This window comes from Cricetulus griseus, chromosome 4 (assembly GCF_003668045.3).
Source record: "Cricetulus griseus strain 17A/GY chromosome 4, alternate assembly CriGri-PICRH-1.0, whole genome shotgun sequence".
Classification (NCBI taxonomy): Eukaryota; Metazoa; Chordata; class Mammalia; order Rodentia; family Cricetidae; genus Cricetulus; species Cricetulus griseus.
In genome coordinates, this window is record NC_048597.1 from 127,286,542 (window position 1) to 127,305,239 (window position 18,698).

The 18,698-nt window shown below is 37.0% G+C and overlaps 1 protein-coding gene across 2 annotated transcripts; it reads left to right on the top strand.

Moving 5' to 3' along the window:
* Positions 1 to 336: 336 nt before the first annotated feature.
* Positions 337 to 18,236, top strand: Fam76b (family with sequence similarity 76 member B). Of its 2 annotated transcripts, none has more exons than XM_027415140.2 (10): positions 337 to 569; positions 1,203 to 1,267; positions 2,161 to 2,215; positions 3,079 to 3,234; positions 5,114 to 5,313; positions 7,932 to 7,979; positions 8,156 to 8,236; positions 8,895 to 9,030; positions 11,791 to 11,892; positions 15,682 to 18,236. In XM_027415140.2, the coding sequence occupies exons 1-10, from the start codon at positions 483 to 485 to the stop codon at positions 15,769 to 15,771; spliced, it is 1,020 nt and encodes a 339-aa protein (XP_027270941.1). In that variant the 5' UTR covers positions 337 to 482; the 3' UTR covers positions 15,772 to 18,236. The 2 variants fall into 2 exon arrangements, with proteins under 2 accessions (XP_027270941.1, XP_027270942.1); XM_027415141.2 differs by having other exon boundaries at positions 8,898 to 9,030.
* The last annotated feature ends 462 nt before the right edge of the window (positions 18,237 to 18,698 follow it).

Consider the following 18,698-nt stretch of genomic DNA (forward strand, 5'->3'; position numbering starts at 1 on the left):
TCGTGACTTATGGCCAATGGGCTCAGGCGAGCCGCCCACACCAGGACTGGCCGCGGCTTGTAGGCGGGACCTCTTCCGAAGCGGATTTCGCGCGCTCAGAGCACCGGTCTACTATTGGTGGTTATTATCCTCTCTTTGTGGGCGCTCCCTGCGTAACCCAGGCCAGGGGTTGGGCGGAGCTTCCGAGTGACGTGAGGATCTTTGTGACCAATCATAGAGGGGGACGCGAGGCCGAAGAGGAAGCGGAATCCGCAGACCAGCGCCCGCTTCGTCTCCCTCCGCCGTGTTCCGGGCCTAAGCGGGAGCAGCGGGGCGGGCGGCAGCGGGTGTCCCGGGACGGCGGCGGAGGCGGAGGGAGACACGGGAGGGGGGGGGCCCGGCGGTCGCCAGGCAGGGGCCGCAGCGGCAGAAAAGCCCGCGGGCGGGGCAGCCGAGTTCCCGGAGGCCCCGCCTGAGCGCGCGCGGAGGAGCCCGAAAGCAGGATGGCGGCGTCGGCCCTGTATGCCTGCACCAAGTGCACGCAGCGCTACCCCTTCGAGGAGCTGTCGCAAGGCCAGCAGCTCTGCAAGGTCGGTGGGCGCCGGGGCCCGGGGATCAGGTGGGCGAGACGCGGGTCGGTCGCGTCCCGCCAGCTCGAGGCTGGGGCCGGCTCCGCCTCGCTCGGCGGTCTCGGGTGGGGCTGAGCCGGGCAGCCACTAGTCCACGGCGTCGCAGAGACCCGGTGCAGACTCTTGCCCCAGCCTTGTCAGCCCTCTCCTTCCACTGGGAGGCAGGGCTTCGTGTTTGCACTTTCTTGCTAGGATCCCGAACCCGAGGCTGCAGAGCTGACGGCATCCTGCTTCCTGTCCCGGAAAGCGAAGCGACTGGTTTGGGAACAGGGTGCTCTGATTTGGAGCTCCTCCCATCCCATAAAAGCTGGGACGCTGTCTGTGAGCAACTGTACAAAATAACACATGTAACCTCCCCTGGGAGTCAGTCCTGACAGCTTCCTTGATTTAAATGTTCCATACCCCCCCACACACATCCAAAAAAGATAAAAATATCTATGGCCTCCCTGTGGAATTACACTGTGACTGGCTGCTGATAGGATAAGTCACCCAGTTGTTTATTGACGTTTCAGACACTTGACTAGATTGATTTCTACCAGAAAAGTGACATTGGGTCTGTGAGATAAAACTGACTAATGTATTATCTTATTACAGGAATGTCGGATTGCACATCCTATTGTAAAATGTACTTACTGCAGATCAGAATTTCAGCAGGAGAGGTTTGTATACTAAGCACTTTTTCATTGTTACAAATTCATGTAAGGAATGTCTGGGGATTGTCATATGTTACAGCGTTTTGAGAAAATACTTTTGCTTCTGAAATTTAAAATTAAGAACTTATATACATAGTATGAGAGAACACATTTAAAAGTCTTGGTATTTTTTTAGAACTAGACTTCAGTTTGAACATGAGAAAATAGGGGATAAATTGATGGAAGGAAAATGTACACTTTTGCCAACAATCAAAATACAATTATTTTTAAACTTCTTAATGGAAAATGCTAATGAACCAGAGGAAAGAGCTATAGTGTTACCAGCTGCCTTCCAAGACTGAAGTCACTGACATTTCAGTGTGACTAGGACAGATGTCTTTAACAGAAAATCCTCTTTTAGAGGACACACAAGTAAGTAGCTCAAGAGAACAAATTATTTTTGTATGTGTGGAAATCGCAGTGGGGAACAGCTGACTGAGAAATGAGAGGCCCTGATGCATGAACGTGTGTATTTATATTGGTAAGGAAAAGCTTGGAACCAGAGGGAAAGACATCAGGTCTTTTGTTTTCTTCCCAAAATTATACAGTAAGTTGGTTGCCTGTAAACACAGTGTTTAGAGGTAGAGACAGGAGAATTACCACTTAGAGACAAACCTGGACACATATCCTGAGACCTTGATACTCTTGTCTCTAATAATAATATGAAAATTTTGTCTTGAAGAGAAATAAGTTTACAAACAACTATCCTAAAATTAGTATCCATGCCTTTAAGAAGTACTTGTGAATTAGTAAGTAATCTACAAATCTTTTGACTTTGGCCATTTATTGGAGATCAACATATGTTACTTAGCCTAGACAGCCACATAACCCTAATCATCTGGGTGTAATTTCCTTTTCAGCAAAACTAACACAATCTGTAAGAAGTGTGCTCAGAATGTCAAGCAATTTGGAACAGTAAGTATGTTTTTCATTTCATGGGATTATTATTGGCCAATTATGGTTCTTTAGGACTTTCTTATAAAACAATCCAGTGTCTGTACTTAAGTCTCTCAACATAGCAAAATAGCTCATGGGGAAGAAAATCTATATAGTCTCAGATGGGAAAATGAAAACAAATTCAAAACAACTGCATGCTTACCTGTTATGTAGTGAATTTCAATGTGCATTTTGTGAAACTATTTCTTAAAGACACAATTATAGCAAATTCCTTAATGTGGTGAGCTTTTATTTACAATGTTAACATAATCAAACTTTTCCCTGGTTTCTGCAACTTTTTATATGGCAGTACAGTTCATGTGTTCAAAACTAATGACAGTATCCTGGTACAAATTGGCCCACATGTATGTTGTAGATGTTAACATAATAATACTGTTTATGATAGGTCAAAAAAAAAAGATATTTGCAGTATGCATTTACTGTGACAACTACCTACATGCAGTGAAATTCTTTTTAGTTGAATAAATGATACAACAGTTAAGCCAGCTAGCATATCACAAGTTCATTTCCTCAAATTATAGAGTCATGAGACTTTTCTGTGAGTAACTATCTAACCTCATAAGCAAATTCTGTGTTATTTAAGTCCTGAGTGTGTTTCTCACAATGGTCAGATTTTTTGAGCATGCACAGTTGAGCTTTCTGACTGTCGTAATAAATGTTAGTTGAATGAATAGGCCCATATGTGACTTTGAACATGTATTTGGCAAAAACAGATGTTTTTAACTTAACTTTCCTTCATTAACTCTGCAAATAACTAATACTGGATGTGTCTTATATAACAAAGTTTTAAATGTCTCAATGAAACTGTTTTTATTTTGCAGCCCAAGCCTTGTCAATACTGTAACATAATTGCAGCATTTATTGGTACCAAGTGTCAGCGTTGTACAAATTCAGAAAAAAAATATGGACCACCTCAGACCTGTGAACAGTGCAAACAGCAATGTGCTTTTGATCGGAAGGAGGAAGGAAGAAGAAAAGTACGTTTTATTTGTTAAGACTTCTTCTAGAAATAAAATACCAGACAACTTGGCAATTACTATCAGTATACCTCTAAGACATTTGTTTCTGATACCTGAAAGCGGAAGTGGAAGAATATATAGCATATCTGTCTTTGCACCATGCATGGATTTGTGTTGATATGTTAGGATGACTGCACTTTAAAAATCAGTTGTGCTGATTGTACTGTATGCCTGTTGTCCCAGCTCCTTAAGGGTGAAGCTGGAGGGTCATTTGAACCAAGGAATTCAAGATCAACCTAGACTGTCTCAAGACTTTTTAATTACTCTGTGATAGCTATTCTGCACTGTGTATTCCCCAGTTCAGTTTTGCAGTAAATCCTTTCACTTACACCCTTTTGCTGGTTACTTAAAAATGTTGGTGTGAAAAAAATACCCATATTAGTTCATAAAATTTGAAGTTAGTATTTTTCTTTTGTTTACTCTCATGTTTGGAACCGATGTTTCTCTCTGCCTACAGTGACTTAATTACTAGGTATACATGTGTCATTCCTCTGCTGACCAGCACTCACACAGACTTCCTGTTGTCTGTTCATCTCAGTTGCTTTGGGGGATGACTGTCTCTTTGAGGGGCTTACCCAGATCCCGAAGTACTGTATACACCTCCAGCACTTCCTCTGTGCAATGAAATGAAATGAAATGAAAGAAGGCAGAAACTATACTTTAATTTTCAAAAGAAGGCACTTCTCTCCCCTGGACTCTCATGATTGAGCCTCATTGTTTGCAGTTGTGACAGTCTATAAAGTTGCCAGACTAGTGAACTGTGGCTTGTAAGGGAAATGGAGGATTAAGTTCCTGCCTATAATCGTAACATGCTTGTCAGTTCACCATTACATTAGTGATTTTTGTGTCTGTTAAGATAGCTTGTGTAAATTTAATTGAATACATGGCCAGGATCAGTAATAATAGTTGAACAAATCTTAACCAACATGTTTTTCCATAAGGATCATCATAGCCTTTTTTAAAACTAAAAATGGCAGTACTAAATGGCCTGTGGGAAGAACAGTTGTTGACAGTGTGAGAGGAGAAGCATGGAAGAGTATCACCACCTCATTCTGCGATAGTTGGGGCTGTGACATCTGTTGGCATGAGTTTTCCACTGCTCTGAATGTCTGTAAATAGGATTTTAGACTTAGAAATCAATACACAAATCTACAGATAAATAAACTCTGAAGATAATGAGAATTGATTGTTACTTGGACTCTGTTTTTGTTTAAGTCAGTACTTAACTATTGTGGAAAGTACTCTATCATTTTGGTAATTACGGAGAGACTAAAACATTTATGCTAGAGTTTTAAAAAATGGTCAGCCATTTGTACTCCTTTTTAAAATTTTTTTTATCTTTATGTCTATAAATGTTTTGCGTGCATTTATGAATATACACTGTGTGCTTGTCTGATGCCCATAGAAGTCAGAAGAAGGTGTTCAGTGCCCTGGAACTGGAGTTGGAGGTGGTTGTGAGTCACCATGTGCGTGCTGAGAACTGAACCCGGGTCCTGCAAGAGCAAACAGTGCTCTTAACTCTTGAGCCATTTTTCTAGCCCCTGTTGTAGTTATTTTACAGAAATAATAAAGATAGTGTCTCAAAATTAAAGGACTTTAACAATGCTGGAGGTCTATAAATCAAATCTTCTAGCCAGTTTTATAATCCTCTTGGCAATATTATCACAAGTGTCAAATGTCTTAATTTTAGAATCTGCATATTACATTCATATTCTACAATTTCATAAGAATCACAGAATGTTGCACACATGATGTGAAGTATAATCTCAAATTGAGTCTGCTTGCTGGGCTCACTTTCTAGTTTACAGGTGCACTTATACAGATACTTTCTTTAAAGGTGGATGGAAAGTTACTGTGCTGGCTCTGTACCTTATCATATAAGAGAGTTTTACAGAAGACAAAAGAACAGAGGAAGAGTTTGGGGTCTTCACATTCCAATTCTTCGTCTTCATCTCTCACTGAGAAAGACCAGCACCATTCAAAACACCATCACCACCACCATCACCACCACCATCGCCACAGTAGTGGCCACCACAAGTAAGCACTTTGAAATCCTTTGTTAAAACCCTTCATGCATTGCTAATGATCTTTGCACAGATATCTACTTCAGTGTAGTGATAAAGGGCTAGGCCAGTTTCTGTTGCACTTGGTGAGCTGCTTTAGTATCTGGCTGTACTGTGAAAAATTTCCACACAATATATTTGGTGTTTATGAAAATAATGAAGAATTTATCTATAAAATCATGTGTGAAATCAAGATATGTCAGCATTAATTGGTGTTTCAATTATGCCAGTTAACAAAAGCTTCCATTTTAAAAATAATTTTAGGGTTTTATGTTTATAAACTTTGTCCATTTTTTAATCTTAGGGGTGTGTGCATACCACCACAGACTTAGAGGTTAGAGGACAGTGTTGTAGAATCAGTTCTTTACTCCACCTTATGGAGCTTCAGAGATGAAGCTTAAGTGGAAGGCTTCATGGCAAGCCCATCCCTTGTTACAGCTTAGCTAACTTGCCGTCCCAGTATAGGAAGTTTGTTTCATTTGCCATGCCTTTATCTTAATAAAATCATACTTAAAGCATCCAGGCAGAGATTAGAACAGATTCTAAAATCCTTTGTGACAATGATAGAAACATTTTATTTTCTTCCTTTGTAGTAGGAATTGAACCTAGGTCCTATGTTCTAAGTACAGGCTCTACCATTGAGCTACATGCCCAGCCCCTGTAGAAGCATTGTTAACCTTGAAGGTTCCAAAGCGTACTATGAGTACTTTTTTTATTTTGTTGGTTGTTGGTGTTTTTTTTAAACATCGGTATAGTTGTAATGCTATTCAAATAAAACATCTTAATTTTTAAAGTGATTTCAGGTAGGGAGAAATTATGGAATAGTAATAATTGTGTGTATTAAGAGGGTCTGTTTAAATATAGTTTTAGTTATAGAAAATCAACATTAAAACAGATTTACATGTAAATGAAAATCTCAAAAAAAAAAAAAAGGATACAATGAACACAGTGTTTTTTCTCTAAATTTTACTATGTATCTTTAGAATTTCAGATTTTTTTGGGGGGGGGGTTGGTTTTTTGAGACAGGGTTTCTCTGTGTAGCTTTGGAGCCTATCCTGGCACTCCCTCTGGAGACCAGGCTGGCCTCGAACTCACAGAGATCCTTCTGCCTCTGCCTCCCGAGTGCTGGGATTAAAGGTGTGTGCCACCAACGCCCGGCTCAGATCGTTATTTAAAATACGATTTTGTTGCTGTTTCTTTTTTTTGAGACAGGGTTTCTCTGTGTATCCCTGGCTATCCTCTCGAACTCACAGAGATTTGCCTGCCTCTGCCTCTAGTGCTAGAATTAAAGGCATGTGCCACCACCGCCTGGCTAAAATATGATTTTATATATAGGAAACAAATGACTGCCACATTTTGCACCACAAAAGTTTTAGCTTAATTGCCACCAAATACCTCTTAGATTGTGAAGATTCATTGAGGCTTTAGCATATACTACTACCATGTTGTAGTGTTTCCTGGGGTGACAGCGGTAAACTGCTATAGTTTTAAAAACATTTATGGCCTTTATATCAAAGTAACCCAAGGAACAAAGGAACACAGGCCTTGATTCTGTTTCTTGCTTTAAGAAGAATGACAACTGTGTACCATAAGTCCTACTTCTGAGTCTCTAGAATGTATTCTTCCCTGGCTGTCTTTCCAGGGTTAATTTTCCTAGCATGATGGGAAAGAACAAGATACAGAATTAGGTGGCAGTCATCTAATCTTAAGGATGACCTCCTAATGGAAAAGGGAAAAAGACAATGCTGACTTTCAATTTTTCACTCTTTTGGGGGATAGATACATTAATTCCTTGTTACTCACAAAAGATCTGTTCAAGTTCTTTGGAAACCAAAGTCCAAAGTGCTCCAGTCTCTTCCATGATGTGGTCCGGTGTTTGCATGGCCTATGCCTTCTTATGCACTATAAATGGTCTGTAAATTAGTTAACAATACCTAACATGGTAGATATGTCCATAACTCATTGTTTCTGATTCATAGATAATGTAGTTGTTGTTGATATTACGATAAATGGAAAGGAAGTCATACTATTATAGGTGAAATCATTTGTTTTAATGAAATTTTCTAATGGATTGTGACTTTTATATACAGTACTAACAAAGAAAAGCCTATAGACTTCAGAGAGGCTCCTTAGGGAAACTAGGAAAAAAAAATAAAAGAAATAAGCTATTTCCTGGTTCTGCTTGACACATGGTTCTTAGCAGCGTGAGTTATGTGAAGGAGCTTATTTGCATTTAGGATAAACAGATAGATGCAGACTTCTATATGGAATGGCCAGGGCAGTTGATGTCAACATTCCTAGATTCTTACATGATCCTGCTGTGCTCATGTACTCCAAACCTGAGTATAATTTTAAATTGAGTTATTGGAAATCCTAAAAAGAAATTGCAATTTACCATTGTACATTATCTTTAAAAACAAATTGAAGCTGGCTAATGTTCATTTGATTAGAGTTTATCCTATTAAAATGTGATTTGTTCCTTATATCAGATGATCTGGCTTCTGTGAAGAAAAGATTTATAACACAGTTTGAGTCTGTGGGGAAAGAATATTAAAGGTAGCTGTTATCAGATGTTACTCGTGTGTTTTTCAGAATCAGCAGTCTAAGTCCTGAGCAGGAGCAAGGACTGTGGAAACAGAGGTAAGTGTGCTGGTGTACAGTGTGTGTGTTTGAAGTGTGCTTGTGTAAATCAGCCTCTCTAATGTGGTTATTTAGGTTGAAAAAACTAGTGATGTTCAGTGGTATTTGAGAGGAAGAGTAGCTTATAACTTAATGCCTGTTTTATTCTAATCATTTTTGCTAATGTTTGCTTTCAGCCATAAATCCTCTGCAGCAATTCAGAATGAAACTCCAAAGAAAAAGCCCAAATTGGAATCTAAGCCATCTAATGGAGATAGGTAAAAATGAATGTCTTTAGTGCTATGAAAATTGAACTTAATTGAATAGTTCTGGCTAATTCTGAATTATTACTACATATTTTATCTGAGAATAGAAACATGGGTCTCACACACCAACTTCTTTAAGTCACCTGGGAGAGTAAAATATACATAATCAGTTAAGAAAATTTTAATTTTGGCAATAAGAAAGTGGCACTGAACTATGTTGTTATAACTGGGGAATAAATTTGGGTTTTGAGGAAAGAACAAATCTCAATAGAGAACATTGTAATTGTTCCTCAAGAAAAAAAAAAAAAACAAATCTGATTGTAGTATTTTTAAATTGACCTGCTTAGAAATGTTTTGATTTAAAATATGAGTGTGACTTTGTTTTAGTTCATTAGCCAAGTTTGCTGATGTTACTGTACAAATTGGCTGCCTATTGCTTTACACTAGAAGTATTGACCCCCTAAAAGCTAATACTGAATTATATTTCTGCAGGTGTATGTAATGTGTGCCATTAGTAAGGTAATTTGCCAGTTGCATCCATTTCTGTCAGGTACATATTTTTTTGCATTAGCCTTAAGGATGTTTGTGGAATTGTCTAATTTATGCAATTTGAACATCTGCACATTTTCCTTCTACTTTGTGTAACTCTGTTTTACTTTTTTCTTTTTAGTAGCTCTATAAATCAGTCAGCAGATAGTGGGGGAACAGACAATTTTGTCCTTATAAGTCAACTGAAAGAAGAAGTGATGTCACTTAAACGTCTCTTACAGCAAAGAGACCAGACCATTTTAGAGAAAGATAAAAAGGTGAGAATATAGCTCAGTGAAGCCTGGTAAGATTTGCATCTTGGCTTTAATTAACCCTTGCAAGTTTTCTTTAAATGTTTGGTAGTGTTTGTAATGTATGACTCTTACAAGACAAACTGCAGAAGCCCAAATTGGGTCTGAAACATCTAGTGAAGATAGGTAAAAGTGGTGTATAACAGTAACCTTTAAATGTTAGTTTTCAGTTAGCATGTAAAGTTAAAACAGGTTTAACATCTTAATTTTAAAATGGGATGTAAATGGAATATGTAAATTATTGTGGTTTCAAAAGTAATTGAAAAAAGCATATATATATATATATGTTGGTCATGTCTCTGTCAATCAGCTGGTGAGAGGGAATAATATTCTGATGTCCTGTGGCAGTGATTAGCACTAGGTATCTAAGAACATATTGTAGGAACATAAAATCAGGTGTACTTCCTGACTTTAGTATTTAGCCACATTCAGGATGAAGTCTCTATTCTGGCTGTTTCTGTGTGGCCTTAAGTAGAACATGTTCATTAGTTGAGGCCTTGGTTTCTAAAATTGTTTTTACTGATTCCTAATAGTCATTAGTTGTTTTTGTTTGTTTGGTTTTGGTTTTTTTGTTTGTTTTTCCAGAAAGGGTTTCTCTGTAGCTTTGTAGCCTGTCCTGGTACTCACTCTGTAGACCAGACTGCCCTCCAGCTCCTGTAGATCCACCTGCCTGTGCCTCCCACATACTGGGATTAAAGGTGTGTGCCACTATTGCCCGATCTTAGTTGTAGTTTTAAAAGATGAAAGAAATGAACACAAAGAAGACCTAGACTCTAAATGGTGCTTGCCATCAGCAAAAAAGGGGAGTTCAAATGTAAACAGTTCCAGTAGGATATAAATAGTGTTTGAGCCCTCATCCCGGAGCTCCAGTGTCTCAGTTCCCACATTTTGATGGTTGATGCCCTTTATTTTACTGCTCTATTTACTTATTTTTTGAAGAGTGTGTCACTGTGTGCCTCTGGCTGTTCTGGAACTCAAGATTCCCCTGCCTCATTGTCCTAAGTGCTGAGATTAAAGACATGCCCAACCTCTTTATTTTAGTATATACCACAATTTGAGTAAATTAAGTATGTAAAAATTGGCGTTGGCGTGTAAGGTAAAATTGGATAGTTGTAGTTGTCTTTCTTTTAGGGTTCCTTATGAGTAGCTGAAACTTTAAATTAAAATTTGCTTTTATGGAAGTGTGTACATTAAGCTTTAACTTACTATGTAAAGCCAACTATGTCTACATTTACCTTGAACCAAAGTTAATAAAATGCCATGTTTCCTGCAAATTAGCAATAATTCCAAACTGGGCATTAACAAATTGTATTTCGGTGTTTCTCGTCCTCCCTAAAACAGCAGTCCTGTTGTGGTAACCCTCAACCACAAAATTATTTTCATTGCTAGTTCATATCTGTAATTTTGCTACAGATATGAATTATAATGTAAATGTCTGCTCTTTCCAGTAGTCTTAGGTGACCCTTTTGAGAGAGTTATTCAGCCCACCAAGTGGTTGCAACCTACAGGTTGAGAACCTCCATTGTAGCCTCTCTATCCCTAGCATCACCATTGTGTTTAGGTAGTTTATTGGCATTTCATGCGTGAGTGTTTCCTTTAAAAACCAAAAACACTAGCAAGTTTATAATTAAAGTTATAGTAAGGAAAATAATTATGTATCTAAAATTAACTACACACTTGTCGTTTTTTCTTTATAATTCTAAAAGGATGAAGTTAGTTTCCTGTCCCTGTTTGAGCTATTGAGTGCTTTTCAAAGACAGGCACTGTACTAGGTCAGATGCTGTCTCTACCTTCCAGCAGTTCAGTTTGGAAGCAAATCATGGTTCAGCGACTAGAATAGTTATCAAAGTTGATGGTAAGAATTGGCATTTCACAACACAAGCCTGTTTATAACATACAACATTGCCCCAAACTCCCAATTTTTCTCTTAGCTTTTGCATCTTTTTATATACTAGGTACTTTGCTGGAGAGATAGCTCAGCTGTTAAATTAAGGCTAGGCTCACAACCAAAAATACATACTAGATACTTGGTAATTAGTACAAACTCTGAAAGCTTACATAATGGCAGAAACCTGAATACTGTTAATAGCAGCGTAGGTTGTAATTTGAAGTCATAAAACACTACACTTTTTGTTGGTGACCTTATCTATGAAAGCATTGTCTTGTGGTCTCCAGTTCTCTACACCAGTGAATTTTCCCTTAATTTTCACTTGTCTAATTTAGTTCAGATTTTACAGAAGTTACTTATCTACATGCCACATTGATTGTATTTCTGTGCTGGTAGGTAAATATAGTGTAATGGCTTTGTGTACATAATGCTGGGTACAAATGAACAATTATAAACACTGTTGCCCTTGGTTGATAACTGTTGTGTACATTTGCACATTATGAAGCCTTTTCCTTCCATCATTGAAAAATGGTTCTACCTGGAAACCTGTTTACTTAATGTGAAGTGTATTCAGTTGAAACACTCTCCAGGATGCGAGCCATTGGCTTGCTCATTGTGAAAGTGACCAGTTAATCCAAAGTCACCTTCTCAAAGATGATCCTTACCATTAAAACCCTGACAATAGGAGGAAAACTACTCTGTTTCACAGAATATGCAGCTTCTACCACTTCTCCCACCTGTCTAGCAAGCGTGTGCCTGTTGTGAAGAGTACTTAAATGGTGTGATATCTGAGAGTATACATGCCTGTATATGAATGCCTTTTTTTTTTTTTTTTTCAGTTAACTGAACTGAAGGCAGACTTTCAATACCAAGAATCAAATTTGAGAACTAAGATGAACAGTATGGAAAAAGCTCACAAAGAAACTGTGGAACAACTTCAGGTAAATGGTGTTATTTGTGTGAGCTGGAGAGTTGGGCTGGAGAGTTAAATCTGTATTGTATTTCTTAGAAGAGTTGGTATTATTACTCCTATTTCCAGTTTTAATTCCGGCTTTATAAAGTTTTGAAAAGGTGATTCACTTTTAATCTAGTGTCCACTTGACTGTTGAGCTAAGGTCAGAGTGTCATTTACAGTGCTATGGTGAAAATATGGTCTATACTTAGATACTCATTCTTCCCATTTCCTTTAGGATAACTGGAAGGGAGTAGAAAAAGGAAACCAGTTCTCAAAGCCTGTGACCAAAGGGCCTTTGTGCTGTGTGCAAGTGCTGCAAATTAAGATGGTCTTTAACTGTGTACTATCTGAAAGTGTATTAGGTTCACTATTGTATGTAATATAGATATATAGTACACAGTGTGTTCTTTAATCATACAGAATTGAACAGTGAAGCTGAGAGTCACCACCATCTCAAAGAGGGTAGATATTGAGGGTCAGCATAGAAAGGCTTATTCCCTTAAACTTGTTTTTATCTGTTTTACAAATTGGGGCATGAAACTATACTACATTGATTTCATGTTGTACAGTTTATAAATTGTGATATTTATAGAGTTAATCTTTGAGTAACAGGCTTATGGTTGTTTTTTCGTTTATTTTTGCTATTCTAGATCAAACCTTGGTTTTCACAAGTGCTCTGCCCTAAGCTCAGCCCCTAGGTTAAACAATCTTAAGCATACAGATGATGTCATATTCAGCCTTCAGACATGAAGGGAGAGTACAGCTTTAAAAAGGATGTGTGAATATTGCTTTATTTGTATGTTTTGTTTTCTGCTGAATTTTTTTTAACACCCATGGATATTTTCTGTTCCTATCATGGTTTGGTGTGCCTCATAATTGAGTAGGATTTACGTACTCACTGGAGTCCAGATGTATATTTCCCAGTCTTTAACCTGTTTTTACTAGTGACAGGAAATTGAAAAGGGTCCTCTGTAGAAATAGGGGTATAGGGAATTTGTTCATGGGTGGTGATTTTTGGAAATGGACTTGCCCTTCCTCCTCAGAGATTGCCTGTTGTGAATTAGGCCTCTTGTACATTAGTTAACTGTTTTTAGCCACCAGCCATTATTTTGTTTTATTCTTATTAAGTTATATTGAATGTTTACCTGGGATATAATCAGCCTTCTGTAACTGAAGTACTGCAGTAAATACTTCTAAGTTATAGAATAACCATGATAACGGTAAGTACTTCCTAGGTTTCATTTAACCTGGTATGTACTTTCCACTGTTCCAAAGAACAATTCCTTTTGTTAAAGGCAGTTGCAAAAGAACCATTTTTACTTTAGCCTGGTAGGTGTCTTTAGCATACTTCCTATGCTACCACTATGGCAAACATTCACACAGAAGGGAGGGTATAGTCAGTGTGTTTTGTATATGCTGTTCGTATTTGCTCCATAACAAGAGCTGAATTATGAGCTATTCCCATCTTACAGGTGAAACTGGTTATGTAATTAGAGAGATGTAGATACTCACATTGTGTGCCTTAGATTTTCCTGTCCATTCCCCTATCCTGCATCAGCTCACACCTCAGGTTATTCGATTATCTCAATGTCCTAGTTATCAGTTGCTTCCCTGTACACTGAGTTTCTGCTAGAGACACTCTTGACAGCTCAGCGTAGTCCCCACCTACTTGCTTTAGTAGCGGTTACTGAGGTGAGTATACTTAGTTAATTATTTTCTTATCTGTTTCATTTGTTTTGTTTTTGAGGTAGTGCTTCACTGTATAGGCCAGTTTGGTCTTCTTCGGCCTCCAAATACTTGGATTTTTCCCTTTACTTCTGCCTGTTTTTCTTAATCTTTTATAGTATACAAAAGTTAATGATTAACAAAATTTATCTTGCCCTAATAGCTCTTTAAGTATTTTAAACTATCAAGCCTAGGAATACAGACTGAAATTCATCCCCCACATGGTATAAAATCTTCCTAAGTACTAATAATGTGAAGTAAAAACTGTTCTTTAGTAAGAAAAGCTAAAAGGGGAAGGGAAATGACCTTCGAATGCTATTGTGTACAGCCACTGCATTGTGGCTGTGTGATTAGCTCTTTGAGCTACGTGAGTCTCTTGTTTGGGGTAAGGTGTCCTCCAGTTAAATGTGGGTAAGTAGATAGGCAGAGTCTGTGTAGTTACTCATTGAACACTCTTCCTTTGTTTAGGCTAACATTTTAAATGTTTCTGACTTAAATATTAGAATAATTTCATTGGTGTCTATAAAGTCGGTATTAGAATAAAATTTCAATATGTGTACATTTAAATACTGTATTGCAACTTATATTGCAGCTACTTAAAATAAGACTATTTTTCTTAAAGCCTTTGTCTTAATATAATTTATCAACAAGTTACTGATGTCACTAGGAGAATAAATCTATAAATAATACTGAAAATTGCTGCAAAAGTATTAAAGAGAGAGACTGCTTTCAAGACCCTTTTTGTTCTAAGAATGACAGTTCAGTTTCCCTTGATGACTGAAAGTGGGGTTTTAATTGTTGGGTAAGCCAGTGTTATTAGTAACTGCCTCTGCTGACTGGGCCTATGCCCTTCATTGCTCCTGGCTCTGAAATTGGTTTTTTGAGTTTCCCGTTTTTTAGCCAGTAGGTCTGTTGTGGTTAAATAATAAATAGCTGCACTGTTACTATTTATATCTGGCAGTGACTAGGATTTGTCAGAGAGTAACAGTTTAAGCTTTAAGAGTAGTGGAGACATCCTTTGTGTGTCTGAGGATTTGCTTTAGGATTATGTTGTTTCTTAGTAGTGCCCAAGCTCCATAATGTTTCTATTGGCTAGAAACTTCAGAACTGTCCTGATAATCATCTGTGTACAGGAGGAACTTTCATTATCTAAGTTACCAGGGAGTGCATAAAGTAGCACAGACCAGATAATGAGAAAAAAAACTCCATGAAGGTCCTACCTGTAGATTCTCCCGAGAACACCAATGTTACCAAACAGCACCCCTGCAGTGATGACCAAGCATTGTTGTGTCAGGTGACACAACAGCAACAACAAATGGGTTTTTATGAAATTATACCAGTATTGTTAGGAATTTGCTTAGATGATGCTAAAGTCATCAAATGAAGGGGCCATTAGGGACTGTAATAAACAGTAAAGGATAGCATCTTATTGCCAAGTCTTCCAACTAGAGTTTGGTTTCCAGGACTCACATGGTGGGAGCAGGGAATGAACCCTACCACCTCTCCTTTATTTTCACATGCATATTGTGGCCTCGAATACACACATATGTGCACACAAGATGAGTAGTAATTGTTTTTTCAAAAAGGGCCTTTGGCAAATGATAGAATGATTTTCACAAATAGTTTTATACTTTTTCTGCATTAACGGTAAATAGCAAATGGAAGACTTCATTCAGTTTGCTGGAAAATTCTCCAGAATAAACATTTGATTTATTCTTTGATGCTTTCAGTTGTAGAATAGCATGCATGTCAGTAGCTTTCATGCTTTAAAGAACCAAACGTTTTTTCTGATCTTAAATTTGAATCCTCTGGGAGAGAACCGCGTGCCATTTCTTGTATAATGAACTGTATTTTTGGACAAATTATGTTGACATTTGCCAGGAGCTCTTTCTACCTATCCTTAAAAAGATTAAATATACTAACTCTTGGATCTCTTAGTGTTTCATTGATAAAAAAATTTTATACAAATGAAGAAGTAGTATTAAGTAGCAGTTTTCAGCATGACTTAATACTTCAAATGTTTTAAACCTTAAATTTTTGTCTCTCACAGGCCAAAAACAGAGAACTACTCAAACAGGTTGCAGCCTTGTCAAAGGGTAAAAAGTTTGACAAGAGTGGAAGCGTGCTAACGTCTCCTTGAAAAGGTCTCTTGTTTAGCATTTCTGCTTGACAGTGTGTATTTGAGGCGTCCTGTGAAGCCCTTAAATTCTGTGCAGTGGAAAAATATTTTTACATGCCAAGTAAATTGGTGTGTTTCCTATTCACTTTTGTAATTGACACACAGCATTTTTTAAGTTGTAAACATACAGATAAAACTTCAGCTGGTTTGGAGTGACTTCTTAATTCTTTGATACCTAGAACTTTTTCTAGCAATAGTATTAAAGGTTGTGGAGTGCACGTGTGTGCACTGTATACAATGCAACATGCAATAATGGAGTGGTTGGAAGAACAGCAGCAGGGGGTTTGTGTCTTGCTTTTGTTTAACATGATGCTGATTTCAAATAAATAGTTTTCAATTTAGAAATGCAAAACTTTTAAACAAGGAAAATGGTGAACACTGATTTTTTTGGGGAATTGTATTTTTACTTCGCATCAACATGAATTTAGAGAATCATGGTGCTTTTATTAAAAGAGCTTCAGAGTATATGTGAATATGTTTTTAAAAGTTACATCACTAACATTAGTTTAGTAATCTAACATTTCATTGCTGTTATAGGATTGATGTTTACTGTACAGCATCCAAGGTAAAATGTGTTTTTGTTTTGTAAAAACTGTAGATTTTTACTTACAAGTGCCTTTTGCCACCTAATGTTTTTATTTATAGGAATGCTGATTTTTTGTACATATGGTTTGTTTAAAAATCATGTTAATAAGTGTTTGTATATAAGTGCATATGTACAGAACCCAATTTCAAAAAGAAATCAATTAGTAACATGCAAGATTGCATATTAAGAATTAACTGATAATGCATATAGACTTAAGTGATTTTGTGATTTGATTCTGTATCATAAGGGAAGCTGTTGGTCATTGAGTTCATTTAATTATGTTGAAATACTTTCCTAAAGATTTAATTTTAACTCCATTTTGATAGAGTGATTTTATTTTTATGTTGTGTGACTTCATGTTTATATTTTGTGAGTTACATGTTTTGCTTTATTTTTATATAAAATTTCTTTAAAATTTATAATGTTTCTATAACGGTCCATATATCTGCTTTTTTTATAATGTGTTGCTAAGTTAATATTTATGTACACCATACTTACTTTGTAAACTTATTACAAATCTGGAAAATTAAATAACTTTATAATCAAATCCATGCTTGTGTCTGAATAATTGAAATCTGTAAGATTCAGACACTACTTATAAGTAATTTGTTTCAAAGTATAAAATTGTCTATAAAGATTTCAGTAGTATGGAATAGAGTCTGTGAAATTACAAATTAGTTTCTGAACCCTAGTGGTTTTCAGCCAGTAACTGAAATTGGTCTGCTTAATGTTAGTTCTGGTTTCAAGGTGAATTTTAAAACTAAAGGCATTGCTAGAAACAACATGTGGCTTCTTTTAGAAATACACATTTAAACTTGTTTGAATCAGTCTGAAGGGTTTGTTTTTAGATAAGTGTTTATATGGTCTTCATATCAAAGATTAGTGTTTTTAAGCGTACATAATTGTAACAATTATTTTTTTCAGTTATTCAAGTTTTAGTAAACTTCCCATAGTTGTTTACTCCAAGTAAAAGCAAATCTAGCAATTTGCAAACACATAATTTTCAAGTAACAGTAAGATTGAGTTAGATTTGGAAAAAGTTTGACAAGTCTGTTGTTATGACACCCTCACAAATAATGTTAATTTATTGTTCTCAATCACAGTAGATAATGCCTTAATGTGGATACTAATATTTGGAGGATTTGTGCATTCATAAAGTTGTCGTTACTTTGCTTTAAGTTTTGTAACGATTCATATTACAGTTTCCTGGCCATTTTTCAAACCACAGTAGTCAAAATTCTAAGTGAACTACAATAGTTCTTACACCTTGTTGGAGATGATAGAAATGAAATCCCCTTTTCCCCTTTAACTAACATGGAAATTGAGAATCAGTATAAAATAGTGAAGCTTTGTAAAGTGAAAGGCTAAAACCTAAATTTAGGGGCCTCACAGTATTCAGTCCTAATAAGACAAACTCTTTATTCTGTGACCTTATTTTATAACTTAATTGTTTTGCAATTGTATAAATTAGTAATTGAGTCCCAGTCCCAGATATGTAGTGTATTGGCCTAATGAGTTGATACCATTTAAATGTGGACCTGTCCAGAAATACTATGGTGTGCTGTATTGTACTTTTAGCCTGTTTGCTGCAGTTAGCATATCCCAGTGAGGGTCATTTGGACTCCAGTTTATCATGTATTAATAGCCTGTGAATATTATGGTCATCTTTAAGAGTGTATTGGTCTAAATATTCATTTTACAATGAACCTGTTAATGCTGGTCACATGTATAAATTAACAAAATATTGTACCTGTACACATCTGACTGTTGACATTTTGTACTTTTTTCTAAACCCAATATTTCACAATAAAAATATGTCAAAAGCTTTGTGTTAATTCTACTATAGTGATTTACTCTAATTTGGTGTTTAACAAATGCATCTACAAAGTCCCAGTTGTCCAGAAGGGTGCCATATTTCCAGGTGTAGGAATCTCATTGTGTACATTTTGGGGCGAGGCATTATTACACATTCCCTAAGGTTCATGGTTTTCCAAGGAAGTCCTAACACAATAGATATGGGGGAAATGACTGGGACTGGGCATTAGAAGAATATCCTATCTGGTTCATTCTTCCTTAGTGAGATGGGCAAGCCAATCTGAATATAGCAGTTTAACACTACATAGAAAATAAAAGCAATGTATTGTATTGTGTTTATGTACGTAATTAAACGACAGAGAAGCACAAAACCAGAGCAGTAATTGGTCACCATTGACAAATGGTTAGGGACTAATTCATTATTTTGAACACTGGTATTATTTTCAACCGCTAGACAGATAGACTAAAGGCAGTTTTTCTTGGGAGG

What these genes read in the sequence shown, in the direction of transcription:
- Fam76b (XM_027415140.2), top strand. Translation starts at nt 483, where the DNA reads ATGGCGGCGTCGGCCCTGTATGCCTGCACCAAGTGCACGCAGCGCTAC. An exon ending in AAGCCATCTAATGGAGATAG is followed by an intron (nt 8,237 to 8,894) that starts GTAAAAATGAAT and finishes TTTTCTTTTTAG; the next exon opens with TAGCTCTATAAATCAGTCAG. An exon ending in AAACTGTGGAACAACTTCAG is followed by an intron (nt 11,893 to 15,681) that starts GTAAATGGTGTT and finishes TGTCTCTCACAG; the next exon opens with GCCAAAAACAGAGAACTACT.